This window comes from Penicillium digitatum, chromosome 5, assembly GCF_016767815.1.
Source record: "Penicillium digitatum chromosome 5, complete sequence".
NCBI classification, from domain to species: Eukaryota; Fungi; Ascomycota; class Eurotiomycetes; order Eurotiales; family Aspergillaceae; genus Penicillium; species Penicillium digitatum.
This window is the reverse complement of record NC_089388.1, coordinates 2521154-2544973: the sequence shown is the minus strand read 5'-3', so window position 1 is coordinate 2544973 and position 23820 is coordinate 2521154. Positions and strand designations below refer to the sequence as shown.

Here is a 23820-nt window from a genome sequence, read left to right as displayed (position 1 = left end):
TTTAGGAGCATAGTCTCAGTGCACCACGAGCACCATCTTGGCCAATAATCTCAGTCTCGTTTCCTATATAACTACCTTGATGTTGACGATTCCTGCGCTTGCTGTGATAGCTGTGCCTTATATGGGTGCTAGTAGAATCAAAGCAACTACAAAGCCTCAAATAGGGACCTAGGATGTTATGGCCAGTTTGTATAGCAAACGATCTGAGAATCTAATGTTTTTGTTCATGAGGCTATCCTTATTCTCCATCTCCCTCTGTCAAATCCTACATCCCACTATACGTTGCCATTACCGGGAAGCAAACTTCATGCTTATCACACTTGTTGACAATTTGCAATCCTCAAAGCTCTTGGGGCTTTAAATAATAGGGCGTGCTCGGCTTGTACTAATGTCCAGGCCACTCCTCACCAAGACCAGATTGTCGCCTTCGAGTTTATTGGCTTCATCATCTCTCGGAATTGCCTTGATAGAAATGTCAACACCCTCGTAGATGTTCCGGTGGGCGCATAGGACCCATTTTCAAATCTTTTCTCTACTAGTTCTCCTGCTAGGTCACTGATGGACAATTTAAAACGCTCTATCCATGTGGGCTTGTCTACCAAACGACAAATCCACCGTGTCACTCAATGTAGTTGCAATATGTTCACTTAGAATGGCCTAGGTCTGGTGTGCATCAAGAACAGGAATTCAGGAGGAAAGCGACTTTCAAACTTGGCAGAGATCCCGGGACTTGCAATTCGAAGTTGAACACAAGGTATGAGGTGCGGCAAGGACGAGTCACTTCACTTACGTGGCATGTCGATACTTGTTATACAAGTTCAGGTCTCAGGAGTTGAAAGATCAAGACGTTAAGAAAATTTTCATCTATTCATAACATTCAAGGGAACAGGAACCATCTACATCATAACCGTTTGCCATAACATGAAAGAAAAATAGTGGCCAACGATTAGAAGCCGATCGAAATGTCTAGCTCCATGAAACATCTCTTAAAAGGTCCTTTTCATCATAACGCGGCGATTCACCGCCAATCCGAATTGGATCAGAGTAAAGCGCAGCTATGGAATCGGGGTTTTTTATACCCATCCCAAAACAAACAAGAAAAAACGTCAGTAAATCATTCCGTCATGGAAATGCAGTTACTGCTTCTCCTCAGCCTCGCCCTGGGCATCGCCTTCGGCGGGGGCATCCTTCATCTCGGCGTCACCCTCGGTGCTCTTGGCGTTCTCTTCCGCCTTCTTAGCCTCGATTTCGGCGCGACGCTTGGCGGCAGCCTCCTCGTCGGCCTTGCGGACGGCCTCACGCTCAGCCTCGACTTTCTCCTTGTAGCGCTGGATGATGGGGCCGGCAATAAAGCGGATGTCGTCCATCTTGGCGACGTACACGGACTTGGTGGAGTCCTCACCATCCTCGTAGAGCCAGTCCTAAGGTGATGCGTTAGTGTCATTGATCATGATCATTATTCCCAAATGCTGGTCCGAAACTCACCTCGGTGTCCATAAGCTTGGACTTCAACTTCTCCTTCTCCTCCTCGCTGGCGAACTCGGAGTACACGCCGTCGATCTTGTCACGGAGCTCGTAGATAGAGGCCTCAAGCTCGTTCTTCTTCTCGTCGGTCTCGGCGACAAGCTTGTCCTCCATGTACATGGCGTTCTCACGCTCGATCCAGGTCTCCTTGGTGGCCTGATCGAAGCCGCCAGTGGCGGAGGAAATAGGGAGATCACCCTTGCGAACCTGCTTCTTGACCTTACGGGTCTTCTTGGGCTGCTCCTCCTTGGAGTCAGTGTCCATGTCACCCTCCTTCTTCTCCTCCTCGACGGGCTCCTCGACCTCCATATCCTCAACGTAGTATCCAGACTCGACGTTGAGAATACCGTGCAGGTTAAGACGGGCCTTGAGCTTGCAGATCATGAAGTCGTTGTTGGCATCAGCCTGGACCCCCTTGACGGAGAAGCGGCCAATCCACGGGTTGACCTTGCCGGGCATAGCCTCTACGTCGGAGTAGCGGGCCTCGAGATCGAAAGGCTGCTTGCGGTAGAAAGTGAGAATCTTGGTGGAAGGCATGACGTTGCCACGGCTGAAGACAGTGAGGCTGGTATCCTCATCAGGGATCTCGGGGGACTGCTCCCAGGTGAAGTCGATGGGGTAGTTGACAATGTCGTGAACGGCGAAGTCGCGGACGCGGAAAACGGGGGAGAGAATAGCACAGCTGAAAGCACAACCGCGAGCAATAGCCTCATCCTGGTTCAGAGTGAAGGACAGACCCTTGCCAAAGAACTTGCTGATGGTGTCCTTGATAGAGGGGACACGGGTGCAGCCACCAACCATCTCGATTTGGTCAATGTCCTCAACCGAAAGCTTGGCCTCGGAGAGTGCCTGCTCCAGAGGAGCAGTCAGGCGGTCAAGGAGAGGCTTGACCATGATCTCGAGCTCCTCACGCTTCATCATAGCGCGAACGTCAGTGTCATCCATAAGGGACTCGATGCTCAGAGGTGCCTGAGCGTTGGCGGACAGGACCTTCTTAAGCTTCTCGGCGGCAACCAGGGTACGGGTCCAGGCCTTGCCGTTAGTGTGGATGTCGACCTTGAACTTCTCCTTGAATTCGACGGCCAGGTGCTCAGTCAAAGCCTTGTCAAAGTTACGGCCACCGAAGTGACGATCGTAGGCGGTAGCCTTAACATTGAGCTCACCCTTGCGGAACTCAACGATAGAGGCAGTGTAGTCGGAGTAACCAATGTCGATGAACATCACACGGCGGGGCTTCTCCTCAGGGCCGGGGAGATCCAATTTGGTAATACCCCAGCCGAGAGCGGTAGCGGTGGTGTCGTTGATAAGACGCAGGATGTTGAGACCAGCAATATCACCAGCGTCAAGCATGGCCCGGCGCTGCACATCAGTGAACCAAGCAGGAACGCTGACGGTAACGTCGGAGACGGGAGCGCGCAATTCCTTAGCGGTGATGTCCTTAATCTTAGAAAGGTAAGAAGCGACCAACTGAGTCGCTGTGAACTTCTCCTTCTTACCGAGGTAGTTGACCTCGACACCAGCCTGGCCATTGACGTCGACCAGGGTGCATGTGTTGTATTCCTGCTCGATGGCGACATCGGGGTCGTTGAAAGAACGGCCGATCAGGCGCTTGAGGGAGCTGACGGTGTTCTTCAGGTTCGAGATCTCCGCACCTTTGGCGGCCTCACCGAGGTTTCGGCTGCGAGGTGTGAATCCAACGATGGAGCTACAATTCAAATTAGTATTTGATGTCTAGTGAACAGCGAGGGGTTGTGAGGACGTACGGGGTCTGACGATTAGAAACCTCATTGGCAATCTATAGTGTCAACAACAATGAGTTAGCGCATTTGCCCGGAGATTGGTGAGGTCATGATTCATCTCGAGAGAAAAATGAAAGTCCCGATCAAGACCGTGGGGTAACAACACGCACAATGTCAATGCCCTTGTTGCGGGCAACACCAATCTTGGTGCTTTGCGCGCCCAGATCTATGCCGACGACACTCATTATGGAAGAAAGTAGGGGGATGTGGGAGGTAGGGAGGTGGAGGGGGATGGAAGATTCAAAGGAAGAAAAGTGAGAGAAGTTGGAGGGGAGAATTTGCACGCCACTCCACTATTATTGGAGGGGCGATGACCAAGTGTCGAGCGGTCTGGCTGATCTTTAGGCGCCAAACTAAGAAATTTCAAATTTGGGGTATTAATGTAAAATGTATCACAGAATGGCTTTCTTGTCTTCTTTTTCTTCTTTCCGACTGGTCTATATACTTTTCTTAGCATCCGGACTGTGCTGGCACCTCATCGAACCTTCTGGCGGCTGCTGGACTACTCACTTTCACCGCCCACCATCAACTGGCAGAATAAAAATTCAATCACCGCCCTACGAGGATTCTATGGTGGATCACTGGCTACATCATGCATTTTCTTGGGCTTGAATGTGGTTTGAATGCTAAAGCTATAGAAGCGATACAGAGCAGAATCGTCTGGTTAAAAAAAAATCGAAATAAGGATAGGGTGGTCAAAAAACCTTTGTAGAGGCGATTCAGTTGGAACGATAAAAAAAAGCCAAAGGGACGAAAAGAAGAGGACAAGGAGAAAAAAAAAGAAAACTGACGTCATGCACCTGGGACATATGTTCCTGTTAGACAATAATATCATGAAATGGGTCAAGGGGTTTGAAAGTAGCCCGGTGCCTAGTAGCTCGGCAACATTCGTTCTGGCTCTGTGTAGACCGGAGGGGTGTTTGAAGAGCGCCCAATGTGGTATACTTCTGCTGGGTGGGTGAGCCCCAGGGCATCATGCTCGGATGCAGAAATCATAGGCCGAGGAGCGACTCCATCATCAAAGTGGTTCTCCGAAGTGTGACCGTCAAGGGTCACCGAGCCCGCTGATGACCGGCCTTGGCGGGCATAATAGAGCTTCTTTTGGTCCTCTTCACTCATCAGGAGGGTTTCCACGTCCTGCGGCGTGGCGGCCGAGCTAGAGCCGCAATCCGACGATGCACTGAGCACAGAGTCGCTCGAATTGCGAAAGAAAGGAGGTGATTGGTACTGGCGATTTTCGGGATTTTCGGGATTTTCCATCGCGTTGACCATCCGTGCAAGTGCGGGCCCTCGGCCGGCTGTGTTGACATAAAATCCATCAAGCAGTTGCTTGGCAGGTGCAAATCGACCTTCCACATTCTCCGATGGGCGGATGGGGACGGATCTTCGGCGCACAAGACTGTTGCGGAACGTATCGACGTTCACATTGAGCTCATCGCCCTGCTCTTTAGCCCGTTCGACTGCTTCACCTGGCGTGGTATGGTCATCGGCAGTGGCAGCATCGGCCCGTGGTCCACCCCAAGTTCGCTGTCCGGCTGTAAAAATACCGTAGACCATATAAATCCAGTTGAAGAATGGGTTCACAGTGAACATGATCGGGTAAAGCCAGGCTTTATAGCGTCCAAGACGCAGGCCAAAATAAAGCATGAGTAAATAATTTAGCCCTAAGGAGACCCCCATGAATCCCACAGGAAGATCATTCACCTTCTTTGAAGTTGTAATCAAGGCGATGATCATAATGAAAAAGAGCAAAGCGGTGGTTCGGATTGTGTTTTGCATGAATCGAACCAGACACAGAAGGGGATAGCGCACCCAGAGCCGGGCATCAGTGATCATGCAAACCTCGTTGGTGATGAAACCCAAAAACCATCGGCGACGTTGCTTCAGGAGAGTACTGAAGGTCTGGACGGCTTCGGTCTTGCAGAAGGCGCTCATGCATAGCTGGATTTGATACCGTTCCGTAGCGCCAATCATGAAGAGGTGAGTGAGCCATCGGTCTTCCCCAAGATGACATTTCCCATAGTCGAAGAGATCTTCGCATTGCTCCGCCTTGTCTGAAAAGTAATACTTGGCCATCTTGCGGAACGCCGAGAAGCGTAAAATAGTCAAAGCCCCAGGGAGACAAGTCACCGCACCACAGCCAGACTCAACGGATCGTTCAAACAGCTGACCATGGACGTATTCCATATCTTGAAGAATAGTCAACAAGCTGTTTTTCTCCGTTGTGGACGTAATGATGCCTGTCATTGCCAGCATATTGCGCTTGCTGCCTGGTTTAAGTTCCATGTCGTACATGAAGTTTTGCAAGCAAACCCTATCAAGAATGCAGTCGGAATCGATGAAGAGAACGAACAGATTGTCATGTCTCTTCAGATACTGAGCATAAACCTTGTCGATAAGCTTGAAAGTGTGCTTTTGGCAGTGTCTTTTCCCACCATGTTTGAAGCGAGATACCGTGATCCGTGCCCCCTTGTAAATGCAGTCAATGCTCGGAGGATAGCTCTCCAGTGTGATCGGAATACCGAGATGGTCGAGGACACGGAGATACGGCTCATCCACCTTGCCGCCGTCGTATGAAAGAAAAACATGAATACAATTCGCAGGATAGTCGCAGTCAACCACGGAGTTGATGGCTTTGATCAGGACACTTGGGTCCTCCTTGTATACTGGCATCACCACCACAGTCTTCGGGGCCGTCCGATCATCAAGCACTCGTTTGATCCTCTTTTTCCTCCCTAGTGAATTAGTAGCAAGTCCATAAACACAAAATAGCCATGGGCCGATCAGAAGAACAGAAAAAGCCCAAAAAGCGAACACTTGAAATCCATGTATCATCTCGTGGGGGAATTCAACCGTGATCAGTGGCGGCAACGGCAGCGTGACGAGCATGACTGGAAGGAATGCTAGTCTATCGTGGGAGTTCGTCAGCCATGTGCCTGAATGATCCTGCTGGGCAATGAACTCCCGGTGTCCATGGAACCTACCTGATCACTGTGAACAAAATGATCATCACCACAGCAAGGACTCTGATGCTCCAATGATCTGCTTTCATCCATACTTTAATCAGGCAGTAGATGAAGGCGCCGAGCCAGAGTATCCATTCGAACAAAGCTGCAAGCATCAAGGGGCCGACGATTGCGAGGTAGATAATCTGTCGAGGGTAGTCAGGATGGTATTTCAAGTTCCGTGGAAAGAGAGGATACATCTTTGGTGAGCCATTTCCCCTCAACTGATGAATCTCTTTGTAGGATTATCATTTTAATTTGATGAAACCGCTTTCTAGCCCGTTGAACGTTGAAAACAACCTTTCAAGGCGAGGTTAAAGAGTCCGAAAGTATTGTACGTCAAGTATGAAAACCTTGATACGAAATTTGGTTAACAGACATTTACATCTCAAAGTTGACAGACTGCTACTTACAGCTCAAGGCCTGATAATGTCAAAATCCGGTGAGATCCCCAGATTGCAACTGTTCTTGGAAGAATACTCAACTCAAGATATGTGTTGATATTTGATAAGCGTGGATCTTCTGTAACCGGATGAATACGACAGCCATCATGGATGGGAGTGAAATGGAGCCACATATCAATAAATCTACGCATTTCCGCCATTGGGAAGGTGCGATGTGCCATAGGTCCCTTCCACTTTGTTGATGTTGACGAAAGATATGAGGACGAACTGTAGGTACTGGAGGTCAAACTGATGTTCTCCGCTGAAGCTCTTCCATTCAGTCTTTTTAATTGTCACTTCTTCAGTCCAAATCCTTAAATGCAATGGCAGACAATGCATAGAGAAGATCGAATTACTCAATTGGGATCTCGTTCAAATATACGCTAACCAAATGTGGACTAGTGTCTGCCTCAGGCGCCAATGGAGCTCAAAAAAAAATCCCAGATTCTCCCCGCTGCGAGATTGTCACAAGCGCAAAAGCATTCTGAATAGCGCATTGATCAATCTATAAAGGTATTGTTATCGAATTTCCCCATATAATCTACAAATTGCCATCGATCGGTTGTTCACTTTCCGCTTTTCCCGACTCATCTCCGTCGCGTCGAATCCTCCTGCTTATCAATTTTTTTTTCAACCTCTGAAATAGTAGTCTCCACATACGATTCGCAACTATGGCCGAAGAACAAAAGACCCCCGTTATCAACACCGAAGCTGAGAAGGATGTTCAGAACGTCCTCGCAGAGCTGAAAGAGGAAACTGCCACTGAACAACCTGCTCCGGATGCCGATGAGGCTCGCATTGTCGCCGAAGCTGCTAAGCTCGGAGAGAAGTCTGAGAAGGCCGAGGAGAAGGCTGCAGAGTCTCAGACCGAGAAGCGCGAGACCCGCAGTTTCCAGCGCGATGGCCGCGGTGGCCGTGGTCCTCGCCAGAACAACGCGAAGTTCGATCCCTCTACCCAGGAGGTGACTGATGACCCGGTGCAGATCCGCAAGCAGGTACGACCATTTGAATTTCTCTCTAGCTAGATCTTAACTAATGCGCACACCCTAGGTCGAATTCTACTTCTCCGATTCTAACCTTCCCATGGACAAGTTCCTGCTCTCCAAGGTTGGCGGCAGCGCCAACAACGCCGTGCCCCTTGAACTCCTTCACTCTTTCAAGCGCATGCGCCGCTTCCAACCCTTCAGCGCCATCGTTGAGGCCCTCAAGACCGCCGAGAACGTCGAGCTGACTGAAAACGACACCGCTGTTAAGCGCAAGGTCCCTCTGCCCGAGTCCGTAGACGAGCACGATTCCAAGGCCATCAAGGTCTTCGAAGATGCCTCCATGGCCCGCTCCATCTACGCCAAGGGCTTCGGCTTCGGCGCGGAAGAGCCCACCACACAGCTCGACATCGAGGCTCTTTTCGCCCCCTACGGTCCTACCAATGCCATCCGCCTGCGCCGCACTCACAACGACAAGACCTTCAAGGGCAGCATCTTTGTTGAGTTTGAGTCCGAGGAGAAGCAGAAGGCATTCCTCGCTCTGGAGAAGAAGCCCCAGTGGAAGGGCACTGATCTGGAATACAAGAGCAAGAAGGAGTATTGCGACGAGAAGGTCGAGGAGATCAAGAATGGCAACGTTTACCCCTCCAATGCTCGCAACAGCGGCGGCCGTGGTGGCCGTGGTGGACGTGGCGGCCGTGGTGGTCGCGGCGGTCGTGGTCGTGGTGGTGGCCGTGGCCGTGGTGGACGTGATGGCCGTGATCGCAATGACCGTGATGGTCGTGACTGGCGCGAACGCCGCACCGAGGACCAGAAGAATGGCTTCCAGGCTCCTCGTGAGGCTCAGAAGGACTCACGGTAAGTCCAACTGATCTGATTCTGCAGTGAATGTCCAAGTGCTGACTTTGATCATAGTGGTGTCCCCGTTGTGCAGAGCACCCAGAAGCGCCCCCGCGAGGATGAGGGTACCAACGGTGGTGACCACCCCGCCAAGAAGGTGGATGCCAAGGAATGAAGTGTTTCTTCCGGCGGGTTGCAATGACTTGTCTTTAATTCTTATTCTCTGATTCGGTCAATTGGTGGGGTTGATGCAAAAAGTATTGCGGATTGGAGATCCGACCTGCCTCTGTTTTCCGATTATTTCATAGAGGTGAACCTTCTCTCGGCGTTGGGTCATTTCATTACGAGCATCTACGGGTTGGCTAGGCAGGCCTCAATGGCTACGATTAACCAGGGCCTGGAGTTTGATATGTACAAATGAGACTTTTGAACGAACTGTTCTCACAATTCTTCCCATCATGGAAATTCAAGTAGATCCTTAGGACTAGACTCGCCTACCTCACTTGATATGTCGGATTCTTAGAACTCTAGATCATAGGCCAAAGTCTCGTCGCACAGCTCCTCGCGCATCTTATGAACCCTTCAACATATCAGCAAATCAGCCCGTGGTCTTACCTGGCCCAATGACGAAGACAACTTACTCCAAATGAGCAGGGTGCACCGCATAGGTAGCGATATGCTCAGCAGTCTCCAAGACAGCAACCAGTCCCATATCGAAGCCGTGGGCACGGGGAATCGAAATCGGCAGCGGGGGACCACTCTTCAGCGATAGCAGTCCTGTTGCGATGTTTCGATGAGACTATACCCCAATCTGAACTTCAGGGTCTTCCTTACCGGGAATCTTCCCCACCATCCCATGACATGTCTCCTTCCAGGTAGCTATCTGGGCCGGGGTGACGCCGGGCTTCAAGCGGAAGAGGACTTGAAGCTTGGTCAGTGATCGAGGTCCGTTCTGTGTCATTGTGGACACTTGGTTGCGTTGAACTCACCGATGTGATAAACTGGCATTTTGGCTGATGCTTGACAGACCAGAAGGACACACGTATCTGGCCCAGGTTTAGGTATCCTGCAATTGTATCCATATGCGGGGTGGAGGTGGGGTTCTTGGCGGATGCCCGAAGGCAGCAGTGCACTTCAGATTCAACGGGAGTTTAAACGAGCCCGTAGATAGAGTACCTGAAGATCTAGTTCCTCTCGGGCAAATCACACGGCTGAGACTGGCTAGACGTGATCGAGACTCACATTGAATCTTTTCGCTTACGATCTTGCTGAGAGCGGTTCAATCCGGTTAAGAAATGTTTCACGAGGTCCATATCCTCTAGTGATTAAATGCAAGGCATAAACCCTGGAAAAGCGTGATTTGTACTTCGTATATGGTTTGTAACAATTCTGTGAGTTCCTTGTTTTTACACCTTTCTCATTTGTCCTGCAATTTAGATCTGACAAAAAGCGCTGAATATCGACCGAGATTCTGGGTCAAACCCACTCTCTTACCCTATCATGCAGGAGAGGGACATGTGGGTGGAGTGTCTCAGAATACCCTCTCTTAGCGCAGAGTCTATAGAGTCACAACTCCTAGGGTCTGAAGAAGGCAAATACCATGGCTCCACGGCTGGAAGATTGCTGAAAGGAAGTTGACTTGATTAAAATAGGAAATCCCATCGAAGTTGGTCATGGAGGGACCTTTGGAACGTTGTTTTAATTGAGTAGACGACCTGTCAGAAGGCATTGTGTCATCACTTAAGGGGGGTTCGATGAAACTTGGACGGTCACATACAACCGCCCACAGTCGCCAGTCCTCTAAGAGATACGAAACAGTGTCTTTATCCTGACATGGCATAGCTTAATCACGGATTTGCGCTCGTGCAGTCTTGGGAACGTCCGGCGCTTTAGAAACCACATGCTTCATCTATCTGTCACCTCGTAGATGCAGATTTTTTTGATCGCTCACAATTCTCCACCTATGGGCGCACCTACAAAGCGGAGTCCCGAGATACCTTTGTCGAAATTCGCGATCTCCTCTTTGATAGGTATTTCTTGGCAATGGAGTGTGCCGTTTCTTTCGAAATAGGAATGATGGTCGTGAGAAACGCATATATAAAAGGCCCTGTCGTCCAACCTGCTTGATTTTTCTTATCCTTTCCATTCTATTCATTTCAAGGTCCAGAACCATTCGTTCTTTCTCTGTGGGGTTGACTTCATTGACTGAAGTCCCCTTTTCAATTCTTTTCCTGTCTATCATCGTTGATACTTCTATCCTTTTCGATCCAAACGCTGTGCGTTTTTATCCTACTTCTTCAAGATGTCTGTTTCAAAGATTGCTGGTGTCCTGCTTGGCTCAGCCGCTATGGTTGCTGGTCACGGTTACGTGTCGGGGGCTGTTATTGATGGCACGTACCATGGCGGCTTCATTGTGAACACGTACAACTACATGCAGGAGGTGCCTCCGAACATTGGGTGGTCTGAAAAGGCTACCGATCTCGGCTTCATCGATGGCAGTGGCTACTCTAGTCCCGACATCATCTGCCACAAGGAGGCGACCCCAGGTGCGCTTTCCGCCGAGGTCAAAGCCGGTGACAAGGTCGAGCTGCAGTGGACCATGTGGCCCGAGAGCCACCACGGCCCGGTCATCAGCTACCTGGCAAACTGCAATGGCGACTGCTCCAAGGTCGACAAGACTACCCTCAAATTCTTCAAAATTGCCGAAGCCGGTCTGATCGACGACAGCAATGTACCCGGGAAGTGGGCATCTGACGAGCTTATTGCCAACAACAACAGCGTTACTGTGACCATCCCCAGTTCCATCGCCGCTGGCAACTATGTTATCCGTAACGAAATTATTGCCTTGCACTCTGCCGGTGAGCTGAACGGTGCCCAGAACTACCCCCAGTGTCTCAACCTGAAGGTCACCGGTGGTGGCAGCGACGCTCCCGACGGCGTCCTCGGCACAGAGCTCTACAAGGCCACCGACCCAGGTATTGAGATCAACATCTACACTACGTTGGACTCCTACAAGATCCCTGGCCCCGCTCTGTACATCGGCGCCACATCCGATTCTTCATCCGGCTCCGCGACCACTGCTACTGCCACTACCGTGAGTGTCTCTTCCATCTAGAGCTCATCTTCTTGCCACCTCACCCCGCACCTGCACTCTCCGTCCTACCTGTAGCCCCATTGACACCTCAATCCCTCATTTGATCCCATGTCTGCTGTTTCAACCTCCACCACTAGTGGGCCTGGTTCTGAGTCGATCGAGACTGCTTCTACTGTCACTGAGACTGCCAATGCTACTACTTCTTCTTTTCATGTTACTGACGAGCCGGATACACAGACTTCCAATTCTCCCACCAACAGCGCCACCATCACCTCCACCGTCAGTGGCCAGTCTGCCCGGAGCTCCATCCCTGCCTCCAGTGGTGACGATTCCGAGCCCAGTGCCAGTGCCAGTGACAATGATCCCCCTGCACCCACCGTTGCCGCCAGCTCCGAGTCTTCTTCCAGCCCCGGTGAATATTCCTCCTACCTCAGCTCCCTCAACGCCGAGAACCTCCTCGAGAATATCCGCTCGACCCTGAAGTGGCTTGTCTCTGACAAGAAGGTGCACGCCCGTGCCCTGGCTTACTGAGATGTTCGCCATAGATCCTAGATTGATAGATGTAGAGAACTTTACATCTTCCTTTATATACCTTCTCGGTGTGGATCTTGTCATTGAATATCTGTGAAATTTGGATCGGATAGATTCTCTCTTCATTGATTGTTCGGTCTGATTGCAGCAACATCCTGTCACGGATTTCTTCTTCATTCTCTTTCTTCCATGCACATTGTACATGGGAGACGATGGGCCTTTTTTGGTCTTCTTTTTCTACAGTATCTTGACGAATGGAAGTTATGAAATGTTCAAATTTACGATATCGTAGATGGAAGACAGACACCGCACGTTCTCTTGAAAACAAAGCCTAAAATTTCCCCAAGCCCTCAAAGCCTCGATTTGTAAAGGGCACAAATCCAGTTCGACAATGTTGTAAGAAAATGTCTGCTCGTAGTAGACTAGCACTATAGTTGACTTCGAGTATCATGTTAACTCGATGATGTCTTTCTCTAGAATTATAGTGAGTCACTTCCTTAGACGCGTTACTGTTGTCTACTTGCAAGTCCACTATGCCCGAAGATGCAGGGCTCGGCAGGCATCTTCCAAGGTTTGTTTTGGGGTGCTAATTGTAGAACGGTGAGAAGTACAAATCTCACAAGACAGTGACAGCCACTCTATGTATAGCCTAAATACTAGAATTTCGACTCACCGAATCATTGCACTGTAACAACTTGGAAGAGTACGTTGACGTCCTTTTTTACAGGCAACAAGGACCAGGATGTCTGGGAGGCTGTTGATACTGGTGATATGAATGGTACAGAGAAGCGGGGGGATGGTGAGAACGGAAACAACAATGGAAGGCAAGGCGGCGAGAGCAGATTGAACCTATCAAATGGGACGGGGAAGGGGTATGAGGAGGAAGGAAAGCGATGGTGACGGTCAATATAATGTTAAGTGAAAGAATAGGGGTTTCGCGATTCAAACAGGTTTGCGGCGATGCGCTGGGGAGGGTCATCTTGGGAAGGTAGTTTAATCCATCTCATCATGAGCATCTTTTTCATTTCTCGCAGTGAGCCGCAGACGGTTGATGAATCGTTGGTACAGGAAAAGTGGCAATCTATCTAGCGGTGGAGTAAACAAATGAACGTTTGCGTGGTGATCATTTTTTCTTCTTGGTCTTATCGACAACTTCGATCATCTGTGGCTTCAATCCACGGCGAACAAGGGCCGTCTCAATGGCTTTTCGCTGGTCACCTTGAACCAAAACTTCCATGATCCCCTTAGGGGCACCAACAGCTTGTGTGACACTCGTGCTGCCGGCGCACTTCTTCTGAAGCTCCTGTGCCAATAGACTAGGAATGATGCCAAAGACTTCCAGAGTCATGACTTTGGTAACTGTTTTGGAACCTGTCCGCTTCTCGAGGGTGACATGGACTTTTGGTGCGGTACCGGCTTTCGGCTTGACGTCTGCAATAGTTTGACCAGTCTTTAAAATGGCATGATACGGCGAGAGCAGTGTTTTATCATCCATCAATCGCTTTAAAAGACCATCGCGAGTGACCTTGCCGCGTGCAAGGGTCCCTTTATCTTCGGTTGATGATGAATTGAAGATGGTGTTGGCGAGGAACGGGTTGAGGGTTATGATGCGCCGGTTCTCTTTTGCAATGATCGGCGGATTTTGGGATTCGAGATATTGATCCAAGTGACTGGACACTTCGGAGTATTTGTAAAAGTTATTGGTGTCGCTAGCAGCGAGGGCAGGGAAAACAGTGGGCACCAGCTTTCCTGATGGCCGATATAGACTTTGCACCGTGATCGCCTGGCCCACCGAAGGGTCGGACCCATCAGTAGCAACTGACTTTTTGCCCTCAGGTGTGGCCGTCTTATTGTTCTCCAAGGCACGCGGTGAAGGTAGTCTGTATGGCACAAATCGCTCGACCCGATGGTCTCCAAAGTCAACATCCAAAATAACCGTTTCCTGGCCGTTGCGTTCCTTGGTCTTGACAAGCTTCGACTTGTCTAGGTGTTTCATGAACTTTTTGACGTTCTTCCAACTGGTTTTTTTGATGTTGTAATGCAGGGCTTGTTGGGGGGTGTACACAGGAAGATAAGGAGTAGTGAAGTTGGCTATCAATGCCGAAGCTGTGATTGGCAGTGGAAGGCCATGGTCGGTTGCTGATGGGTTATCCTGCTTAAGTTTGTACAGGGCGTAGACAAAAGCATTTAAAAACGCCTCATCGATTTCTATTACTTGTCAGTACTCGGTGGATTTTATTTCAAAATTTAACTCCTCGCTGCGCAAGAGGGAGATATGGATGACTCACCCTCTGTTGTCGGCACCTCTTCCTCGGTGACGGGTTCTTCTGATGCGGTTGGATCATTGCTTAGCGTTTCAGTGTTCCCCGAGGCGATTGTAGCCTCATCATCCTCGATTCTCAATTCCTCCATTTTTTCCTCGACACCCTCAGTTTTGTCCTCATCCCAGCCCTCCAGATACTCTGGAGCTGGACGGCCCGGCAGTGATGCAGAGCTCCACGCCCAAAGTTCATCACCCTCCCAGTGCAATCCACGGACCGCATGACCTTTTGTGCCTTGCACCTCTCCCAATGCCGAAACGTCGATCTCACAGATTCCTACAAAAAGGGGCACCGTATGTCTGTCTAGACTCGCGACCGCGACAACGGCACCCTTGATCGCCCTTTCGGGAAATGGAGGTTCATTGGCGAGGCCCGGTGTCATAAGGTCAGCTCCACCATGGAGCTTCCCCATCACAAACTCCGGCGTGTAGAGTAAGGGAACTAAGTTCGGGTTCTGCCATAATGTGTAGACTGTGGGGTATAGTCGTTTGTCAGCCCCCGGGCCGTGTTCCAGCTTGAACCATAGCACTCGCTCATCGCCGTCGGGATGTGTGCCAATGTACACGATCCCTTGAAGTTCGCGAAGCTCTGGACCGGCAGTGGTGGTGAAACGAGCAGTCTGGGTGTTATCGGGTAGAAGGGCATTTCGAATCGATGTAAGGCTTAAGGCGGGGGCAGATGCTGTGCTGGGCTCAGACGAGTCTGTGTTGGTGGTGTCTGAGTTGACGTGAATCTGGTAATCCTTGATAATTTGGTCGGCAATCTTCCGGCGATCAGAAGATCGTAGCGGAGAAAGGTTTTTGATCTATTTTTATTTTTAGCACACACAGCTTGGAGGGGTACGGGGTGAGATCATTTACCGTAGGTTTCTTTTTAAACATAATTGTAAGCTTGTAGCTAGAAAAAACAAGCGCGGCGAAGGGTTCAATTCAAATAGGCCAACTGAAGATCTGAAGAGGGAGAAGGTGAATCTGAGTCAAGAGGTGACGTGCAAAGAGAGAATATCCCGGACGGCTCCACATTGCCCGAAGAGGAAAAGAACTCAAACATTAACCACAGGAGGATATAACAGTCGACAGTCGGCTGCATCTATGGCCTCTGTCATTGAGAACGTAGGACTTTCAATCTGAATTACCTACATATGGCTCAAGCTGGTATTTGCAACACTATATACCAAACTACCCTCGATATCTTGTCGGGAATCCTTTTTTCAGTCACTTTTAGCTCGTAGTGTTATAGGTAGAGAAAGGATGATTCAACTGAAAAACACATCAGGTGGAGCTATCTACAGCCAGTTACGTCCATTCGTATTTCTACCTTCGAAACATTGTACATCACTTCATAGGTCAGCCCAAAGATGGGTAGCCAAACGGCCAAGTCACCGAGTAATTTGATTCACTTGATGGAGTTGTTTTTTGTGGATCCAAAATAAGATATAGGTATAGTTCTATAAGCATTAGGATGCCTCTGACTGTGTTGGGTATTTTTGGCAGCTTTCTATAGACGAAGAAGTCTAGACATGAGGTCATGGGCCCTTGCATGAGCCGAAACCGATCCACTTTATGCCCCGAACGCCATCTACCACCTAGGTAACTTGGTTATCAACGAATGTATCCATACTTCCAAGTACTTTGATGTCGGCTCCGCTCCTTTGCAGAGTTGGCAACTTTCATTCGCATTAGAACCAACCGCCTTGACCACGGAACCCATCACATCTTTAAGATGCACATCAATCTAGATATTCACTTCTATGATGAGGCATCGATACAGATCAAACAAGAAAACCGAAGTAGAAATACTGGAACGTGTCTAATCCATCCTCAACACAGTCTGATTCTTACTTGGAGAGGCCTTATATCCCTTCTCAATGGCATCATCCAAATTGACCACAGTCATTAAAGACTCAGGTCGCGGGTGAATCAAATTCTGTTCAAAGAAACGGGTCAAAGTTTGCATCTCTTCCGCAGTATCTTCGGTTGTAGCAAGACCAGAGTTACGGCCCACAAGTTCAATTTCCTTTCGATAGGCCGCGAAAATGTCGAAACTGATCTCAGTGGAACCCCCTCCTTTAGGCGCAGCAATCCATGCATACCGACCCTTGACAGCTAAAGCCTGGATGGCAGCATTCATGATATCGAGATTTCCGATAGTATCGATCACCACGTTGACGCCTTGATTGTTTGTGAGTGATGGAATTTTGCTCTGAAGCTCTGCAGCGATGTCTCCTTCCAATAGGATATCTGGATTGTCGCGCTTGTCTCGAGTTGCAGTGAAGATGCGCTTGCACCCTATTGCTCGGGCGACTTGAACAGCGGAAGATCCCACGGCCCCACCGGCGCCTAGAACAAGAACGGCATCGTTTGTTGTTGTCTTTGCTCGGGTGAGACACCGCAAAGCTGTTGTAAAAGGAACCCCAACTGCAGCAGCCTGAACGAGAGAAATTGTGTCAGGCTTCTCGATTAGCATGTTCTCGGGGATGAGGCAGTATTGCGCGTGTGGGCCATCCATTTTGAACCCGAATTCGGAACCACCAGTTCCGTAGACGGTTTTCCCGATCCATTTGGAGCGTATGGCATCTGACTCATTCTTCAGATCGATCACCGTGCCGGAATAGTCGCGACCAGGAATGCGGGGGAAGGTTGTCTTCGGGAACCCACCAACACTGTTGAATCTATCCGACGGATTAATGCACGAGTATTGGATTTTAACGAGAGCGAAGCCAGGAATGGCAGTCGGAATTGGGACATTGGTAAGTGAAAGAATTGGCAGAGAAGCCTCGAGCTCTTTCGTCAGTTGCAAAGCCTTCATCATTGTGGATGAGAAATAATCGGTAATTGCTTAGACTCGATAGCAAAGTAGGAGAGAGGAAAAGTATTTGCACTACGAAACAAAAGAACAAAAGACGGGAGCTCAATAGATCTTGAGATTGGTTTGTGTTTCTGGTGAGCCGCTTGAAACTCCGTTCCCACTCCGATCCGATCCGATCCACCACGCCCCTAAGCTGATGGATGCCGACTTGTCTCAAAATTCAGCGTTGAATTACAACGATGCTTGTCTTTTGCTATCTGTATATGTAAATATCATTCTCTGAAGTCATTCCACATCCGTCCAGTCTCCTAGTCCGCGCATGCGACTCGCTTCTAGCCAAACCTCGAACGGCCACCACCCTCAACGCCCCGGTTGTTTCATTTTCGCCTCCCTTCGGCTGGAGCTTGCTTGCGAATATGTCAGATACACGAACAGAGGCAGAAGTTAATGAAAAGTCTTCAAATGAGCATAATAGATACCACCCTAATGCCGAGCGTTCAAACTCCCACCAGGGAGATCTCGCTCGGGCGATCACCAACCAGTCAGTGATGGAAAAGCCAAAGAGCTTGCTCCGTGAATACCTTTTCATTGGCGTGGTGTGTGCTGCTCAGTTCATGACACAGGCAGGCCTTGCCATTGCCATTGTCCCTCTTCATATCATTGGTGATAGCTTTCACGTCACCAATCCTGGGCAGTTAAGCTGGTATGCCGCGGCTTACAGTTTAACTGTTGGCACCTTCATTCTCATTGCTGGAAGACTCGGAGACCTCTATGGACATAGACTTATGTTTATTGGTGGTTTTGCGTGGTTTGGCCTGTGGTCCCTCCTTGGAGGATTTTCCGTATGGTCGAACCAAATCTTCTTCGATATTTGCCGTGCATTACAAGGTATTGGACCGGCCTTCTTGTTACCAAATGCCCTGGCTATACTTGGACGCACATACCCCGCCGGTCCTCGGAAAGATATGGTTTTCAGTATCTTTGGGGCGACCGCACCATGCGGATACACTATCGGGGGTGCGTTCTCGGCTCTTCTAGCTGAGCGCGCCTGGTGGCCATGGGGATATTGGATAATGGGAATTTTCTGCATTGCTTTTTCGGTCTTTGGGTTCCTGGCTATCCCCAAATCACCGTCTCCGAAACTTTTGGACCAGACGCCATGGTGGGTCAAATGTGATCTGCTGGGGGGTGCACTCGGTGTTGCCGCCCTGCTTCTCATTAATTTCGCTTGGAATCAAGGACCAAGCGTCGGCTGGCCGACCGTCTATGTCTACGTTCTTTTGATCATCGGATTTTTGTGTCTAGTTCTGTTCTTGTGGATTGAGCTGCATGCAACCTGCCCTTTACTTCCTCGGGAGATCTTTTCTGAGGATGTTGCGTGGGTACTAGGCTGTATAGCTGCCGGTTGGTCTAGCTTTGGGGTTGTGGTCTTTTATTTTTTCCAATTCATGGTAGTAGTCAAGGGAGAGGCACCGCTTCTGGTGCTTGCGAAGTGGTCACCATCGGCTGTATCTGGTGTTATCGCTGCAGTTACAACTGGGTTTGTTCTGGCCCACCTGCGTCCCAGCGTAATCATGCTGATCGCCATGCTTGCATTTACGGGTGGTCAAATCCTCTTAGCTACGCTGCCTGCTCACCAAACATACTGGGCTCAGGCATTTGTCCTTTCTATCTTGACCCCATGGGGCATGTAAGTACATAGTCTCCGGTGCCATATTGGATAGGTGTCATGAACTAATCTCCTACTAGGGACATGTCTTTCCCATCCGGAACACTAATTCTCAGCAATAGCATGCCACGGGAGCATCAAGGGCTTGCTGCGTCACTTGTCAACACCGTTGTGAACTACTCTATCTCGATCGGACTCGGGCTTGCTGGAACCGTCGAAATCCAAGTGAACCACGGCGGTAAAGACCCATTACGAGGCTATCGGGGTGCAAGCTACATGGGAATTGGCCTCGCTGGTCTGGGGGTTGGTGTTGCGACTATGTTCGTCATTCGAAGCTTGACTCGACGTGGCAAGACCCACTCCACAACCCTGGCGGATAATTCGAGCATTGAAGAAGGTTGATGATATGTTAATGTGAGATATGTATGTCACGGATTTTACATAGCAAATTTAATACATAGAGAACTCTCTTGCACAAACCATGCTTTTGAAATAACCTTCACAAATATCTAAAAAAGAGACCCCGAAAAAATCAGTTGAAAAAACATCAAAAGGCCGCACAAGCGGCCGAGTTTAATTGTAAATTTTTTTTAGATATTGAATATTGTTTGTAGATCGGTGAATGGAGACTCAGGGTAAAGCTCAAAGAGAGAAGCAACTTGTGGATCAAACATTGCCAAATCACCTTGTCCTCGAAATGGAGCATCATGTTCTGATCGCACTCCCTTGGCTAACCGAAGGAGGTCAGCTTGTTTCTGCTTCTCACCCTGGCATGCACCAGTTAATAGTAGCAATGTGCTGAAAGCTTCCTGAGTAAGATGGGTGTTAAAATGCTGAATGACCAACTCGAAAGTTTCAATTGTTAATTGGACATGTGTTAGTGTCTCTGTTGTCCCAATTGAGAGACATACGCACACGAACTGAAAAAGCGCATTGGTGATATTCCACCAAGGATGGAGTTGTGTTGACAAACGCCGGGCTGCAGGCAGAGCCGCAGTGCCTGCTTCAACTATGAGCTTGATTTGTTGTCTCGTAAGACTAAGGCCCGTGATCTGGAGACGACGATGAATGGCGAAACATAGCTCCGCCTTCACTAGGAGCAGGAAGTCATGATCTACTGGTATGGCCATCAACTGCTCCATGGCCTGCAAAAGATGGGTCTGGTTGGCGATAGGATCCAGATGAGTTGTTGCAGTCGAGATTTTGTTGGTCAGTTCAGATAATTGCAATGTGAAATCACCCTTTCGTGGTCTGATATGTCGATATATAGCAGGGTCAAGATATATCATACTCTTTCCATAATCATATGCAATCATAACGTGAAGGCTCTGCGCAACGGACGTGATGCGAGCACGCATATCAGAGTCGTCATGCGTTGACTTATTCGCACCCTCTACAGAAGAGGCTAGTGGTGTTCCATCGTAATATGTTCCGGTAATCTCGATCAAGTGTAAAGTGGTAGCACTTTGCAGCCATGCTACATTGGGTCGACCAGTTGCGCGAGAATAAATGGTCCTTAATATCCAGGCCACGACTAGATCCTGCGAGGGTCGGCGGCTGATGACAGAATCATCAAGCACATTTTTTGCATGAAGCACAATGTCTAGCTCCATTTCTTGGTCAAGATGGTTGGAGAATAAAGACCCCAATGCAATGACACCGGTGATCACTGCCTCGAAAGGAAATTCCTCGAGTTGGCCCTGCCAGTGTGCCTCAGCCCTTTGAAACACCGTTTCCATTTCCAAAAATCCAAAGACTGGGTGAACGACGGATCTGAATGCATCGATGCAGCTGCTTGCTTGATCCCAGGAAAGAAGCCTTGGAAGTCGAATCGACAAGGAGCTCTCGCATTCTTTTCGAATTCCAGTATGATACCCAAATGAATGAAGGCGTGGAGGATCAGGCAGTTCAAGCCCTAATCCTAATGATCTTGCCTGGGAAATTGAAGAGGCGTGGCTTATAAATCTTCCTTTCTCGCGTTCCAGAAAGCTCGCCTGTTCTTCAATGCCTCTGGTTGGTACTGGGGCATTTGACGGAAGGTGTTCGGGCCTTAGTGGTAAGCGCCCCGCGAGCGTCATCTGTGACGCAGTAGGCGCAGCTCGACCACTTCTTGGCGACTTCCCAAATTCATGTCTACAGGTGTATTCATATCGGACGCACGTCGAGCAAGGCAATCCGCCATCGCATTTTCGCTTTCGCTTTCGGCATTCGTCACACGCACGTCGTGGCCGCAGTCGCGTAACTTTAGGGTTAGGACTGAGTTGGCGAGAACTCATTCCAGATGTAGTATATGCGGGGCTTGAAAGAATGGCGATCTAGAATAATCCCGATTGCCTTGCAGAATAAACGCGTTGCTGTGGTGAAGGCGGAACGGAGCGGAAGAGGTCGGATTGCGATCGGAGCTCAAGGCGCTCTCGGATTTAGCCCTACTTTTTGGAGTTGAGAAAAACCAATTTAAGCATAACTGAAGGACAGATCCCCCTGAAGGGAGACTCCCGTAACCTTGCTTCACTTGATAGAAATCTCTTCTGACCCCACCTTGCCATTTTGATTCTACGGCTTTACTACCCTTTCTCGATGTCGTCGCACAAGGCTATCAATCGCGCCCCGAATTCGGACAACTCTCAACTTGGTGTCTACCAATTCGCATTTGATTTAGACATAGAGTAGTTCAATGAGAGATTCGAAGAGTTTTCTCTCTAGAGATTTTAGCAAACTACTCACTACAACATATATGGTTTGATCATCTGCTTGGCGTAAATCTATCTTCCAGAGAAATATATCATCTTTGATGAAAACCGAGTTTAGTTCTTTCCATTTGATGGAGTCATTTAACCGAAGAACAAGAACAATAAGACACCTGCAGGTGTTTTAGATAGGTCTATCAGGTACATGCAACTCCAATACCAATGAAATGGTGTCGATTGTTTGTTTCTTATGTGGCTAGATCTATAAATTGAGTTGATCTTTAGATCCTAGATCTAGCAGAAAGATTTAGTATCGCCTTTGAAACTAATCGTGCAACCTTTTATGATTTACATAGTCCACTTTCTCCAATTTGCATAAAAAGGATCGAGGACCCGACGCCAAGACTAAAAAGGCCATTATCGCAATGCACTGGAAGCCATATGAGGAAATGACCATGAAAACTGCAGATGTTGGTCTATCGAGTTGCTGACAACAACACCCAATGCGAAGAGCCTAGCTCTGCTTAGTGTACTTAAACCTATCTTAGAGAGATCTACACTCATTTAAAATGGGACGACAAGGATCCATCACCTCTCTGCTCTATTCAGACCATTTGGTCTAACCAGATTTAGCAACTAAATATAGGAGAAAGCTGATATCGCGTCGATAAAGAGGCAGTTCCTCCCACCCAAGATTGCATTCTGAATACCCTGTGTGTCCAGTTCTAAGGGGTGAGAGTGTTTTAAGGAAGGTGGAATATGAGGTGCAGTGTTCAGGTCCGTAAATTGCTGGGGCTAGTTTTTCCATTTTTGTCTAGCGCCCCCATGTCCCATGGAGAGCCGAAACTGACCGAAATTTTCCGGCTCATCTCAATTGCAGTGCAATTCGCGGTCCATCGTAACTAAGCCCCTTGTGAATCAACTCGGCGCGGTAGATTACTCCATGAGAAATCCATTCAGAGCAGTGCTTTCGGATGTCAGGCAAAAAGTCAGCGAACTCGGATGAAACCACTATCACTCTCAATTTTATACGTAAATATCCAAGCTTAGTAGCTTTTATATTCGTCATTCTTTCCAAGTTAAATTATAGTTACGACAACTGAGTCTAACTACGGAGACGATATTTTTCTCAACGACTATACATTTGCTTTCACAGTATCATTCACCCTCTTGTTCAACATGACGATTTGCGAAAATGTTCTATACACCAAGGCTGCTGCTGGAAAGCTATGTAATGTAAGATTGCAACGCATCCAACTATAAGCTTCACCAAACAACGAACTCCGTTGAGATAGTGGCATTTGAAGGAAAAAGGCAACTAATTTTCTCCAGGCCTTAGTCCTCAGACTTGTGACGAATCCTCTGGTGGTCCAACTCGCCAGAAACGCAGGCTTTGATGTTGTCTGGATAGAGATGGAGCACTCTACCTACTCTATTACCGAAGCAAGTGGCCTGACGAGTGCCGCCATGATGGCCGGATTAACGCCTATTGTTCGCGTACCCTACCAGTGCGGTATGGGATACGTCCAACAAGTTCTCGACTCCGGGGCAATGGCAGTGGTTTTTCCTCACATCGAGACAGTCGAGGCTGCCAGGTCATGTGTCAAGATGTGCAAATTCCCCCCTCTTGGAAAACGGTCCCTGTGGTTGCAGCAGGCGGCGGTGGGCCTGAAGACTTTGCCGATGCAGGAAATGGCCAATGAGGTCAACTCGCAGGCATCAGCGGTCGGCGTCATGATTGAGTCTGCGGATAGTATTCCGAATGCTGATGCTATTGCGGCTGTGGAGGGAGTTGATCTTCTCATTGTCGGATGCATTGACCTCTCAACTGATATGGGTATCCCTGGGAAAATTGACGCGCCGGAATTCCGTGCGGCATTGGAGGCTGTCAGTGTGGCCTGTCGTAGGCATAACAAGGTGTTTGGCTAAGCTGGTAACTACAGCGATCTGAAGTTTCAAGACAGGGCGATCAACACCCTGGGCGCCCGCTTGATTCTGGGACATGTCGATTCGAACCTAATTGCAGTTGGAGCGAAGGATTGCGTGGAGAGGATTGGAAGTGTTGATAGAACAGTTCTGCTGAACTAGAGTTTGGGTCTAGATGTAAACATTGCTT

At 49.0% G+C, this 23820-nt stretch overlaps 11 protein-coding genes across 11 annotated transcripts; 4 read left to right on the top strand and 7 right to left on the bottom strand.

The window, feature by feature from the left end:
- Positions 1–1136: 1136 nt before the first annotated feature.
- On the bottom strand, positions 1137–2874 carry Pdw03_2099 (Heat shock protein Hsp88, putative; the record flags this gene model as incomplete). The annotated part of the gene is made up of 2 exons (XM_066100079.1): positions 1137–1421; positions 1486–2874. 2 exons carry the CDS (start codon positions 2872–2874, stop codon positions 1137–1139), a joined length of 1674 nt encoding a protein of 557 aa, XP_065957806.1.
- An 88-nt stretch (positions 2875–2962) lies between these two features.
- Pdw03_2098 (Heat shock protein Hsp88, putative) lies at positions 2963–3508 on the bottom strand (the record flags this gene model as incomplete). Its single annotated transcript, XM_066100078.1, has 4 exons — positions 2963–2967; positions 3021–3229; positions 3288–3319; positions 3434–3508. 4 exons carry the CDS (start codon positions 3506–3508, stop codon positions 2963–2965), a joined length of 321 nt encoding a protein of 106 aa, XP_065957805.1.
- Positions 3509–4193: 685 nt separating this feature from the next.
- Pdw03_2097 (Fungal chitin synthase) lies at positions 4194–6212 on the bottom strand (the record flags this gene model as incomplete). The annotated part of the gene is made up of 1 exon (XM_014680674.2): positions 4194–6212. The coding sequence occupies one exon, from the start codon at positions 6210–6212 to the stop codon at positions 4194–4196; it is 2019 nt and encodes a 672-aa protein (XP_014536160.2).
- A 1230-nt stretch (positions 6213–7442) lies between these two features.
- Pdw03_2096 (Winged helix-turn-helix transcription repressor DNA-binding) lies at positions 7443–8769 on the top strand (the record flags this gene model as incomplete). Its single annotated transcript, XM_014680676.1, has 3 exons — positions 7443–7766; positions 7822–8612; positions 8670–8769. The coding sequence occupies 3 exons, from the start codon at positions 7443–7445 to the stop codon at positions 8767–8769; spliced, it is 1215 nt and encodes a 404-aa protein (XP_014536162.1).
- Positions 8770–9113: 344 nt separating this feature from the next.
- Positions 9114–9602, bottom strand: Pdw03_2095 (Dimeric alpha-beta barrel; the record flags this gene model as incomplete). The annotated part of the gene is made up of 4 exons (XM_066100077.1): positions 9114–9174; positions 9236–9371; positions 9429–9515; positions 9584–9602. The coding sequence occupies 4 exons, from the start codon at positions 9600–9602 to the stop codon at positions 9114–9116; spliced, it is 303 nt and encodes a 100-aa protein (XP_065957804.1).
- A 1294-nt stretch (positions 9603–10896) lies between these two features.
- Pdw03_2094 (Endoglucanase, putative) lies at positions 10897–12219 on the top strand (the record flags this gene model as incomplete). The annotated part of the gene is made up of 2 exons (XM_014680678.1): positions 10897–11688; positions 11926–12219. 2 exons carry the CDS (start codon positions 10897–10899, stop codon positions 12217–12219), a joined length of 1086 nt encoding a protein of 361 aa, XP_014536164.1.
- Positions 12220–13342: 1123 nt separating this feature from the next.
- Positions 13343–15421, bottom strand: Pdw03_2093 (Translation initiation factor SUI1; the record flags this gene model as incomplete). The annotated part of the gene is made up of 3 exons (XM_014680679.1): positions 13343–14427; positions 14508–15345; positions 15401–15421. The coding sequence occupies 3 exons, from the start codon at positions 15419–15421 to the stop codon at positions 13343–13345; spliced, it is 1944 nt and encodes a 647-aa protein (XP_014536165.1).
- Positions 15422–16349: 928 nt separating this feature from the next.
- On the bottom strand, positions 16350–17351 carry Pdw03_2092 (Alcohol dehydrogenase superfamily, zinc-type; the record flags this gene model as incomplete). The annotated part of the gene is made up of 1 exon (XM_014680680.1): positions 16350–17351. One exon carries the CDS (start codon positions 17349–17351, stop codon positions 16350–16352), a length of 1002 nt encoding a protein of 333 aa, XP_014536166.1.
- A 413-nt stretch (positions 17352–17764) lies between these two features.
- Pdw03_2091 (Major facilitator superfamily domain, general substrate transporter) lies at positions 17765–19419 on the top strand (the record flags this gene model as incomplete). The annotated part of the gene is made up of 2 exons (XM_014680681.2): positions 17765–19038; positions 19098–19419. The coding sequence occupies 2 exons, from the start codon at positions 17765–17767 to the stop codon at positions 19417–19419; spliced, it is 1596 nt and encodes a 531-aa protein (XP_014536167.2).
- A 188-nt stretch (positions 19420–19607) lies between these two features.
- Positions 19608–20756, bottom strand: Pdw03_2090 (C6 transcription factor, putative; the record flags this gene model as incomplete). Its single annotated transcript, XM_014680682.2, has 1 exon — positions 19608–20756. The coding sequence occupies one exon, from the start codon at positions 20754–20756 to the stop codon at positions 19608–19610; it is 1149 nt and encodes a 382-aa protein (XP_014536168.2).
- A 2127-nt stretch (positions 20757–22883) lies between these two features.
- Pdw03_2089 (Phosphoenolpyruvate/pyruvate domain-containing protein) lies at positions 22884–23633 on the top strand (the record flags this gene model as incomplete). The annotated part of the gene is made up of 2 exons (XM_014680683.1): positions 22884–22940; positions 23037–23633. The coding sequence occupies 2 exons, from the start codon at positions 22884–22886 to the stop codon at positions 23631–23633; spliced, it is 654 nt and encodes a 217-aa protein (XP_014536169.1).
- Positions 23634–23820: the final 187 nt, after the last annotated feature.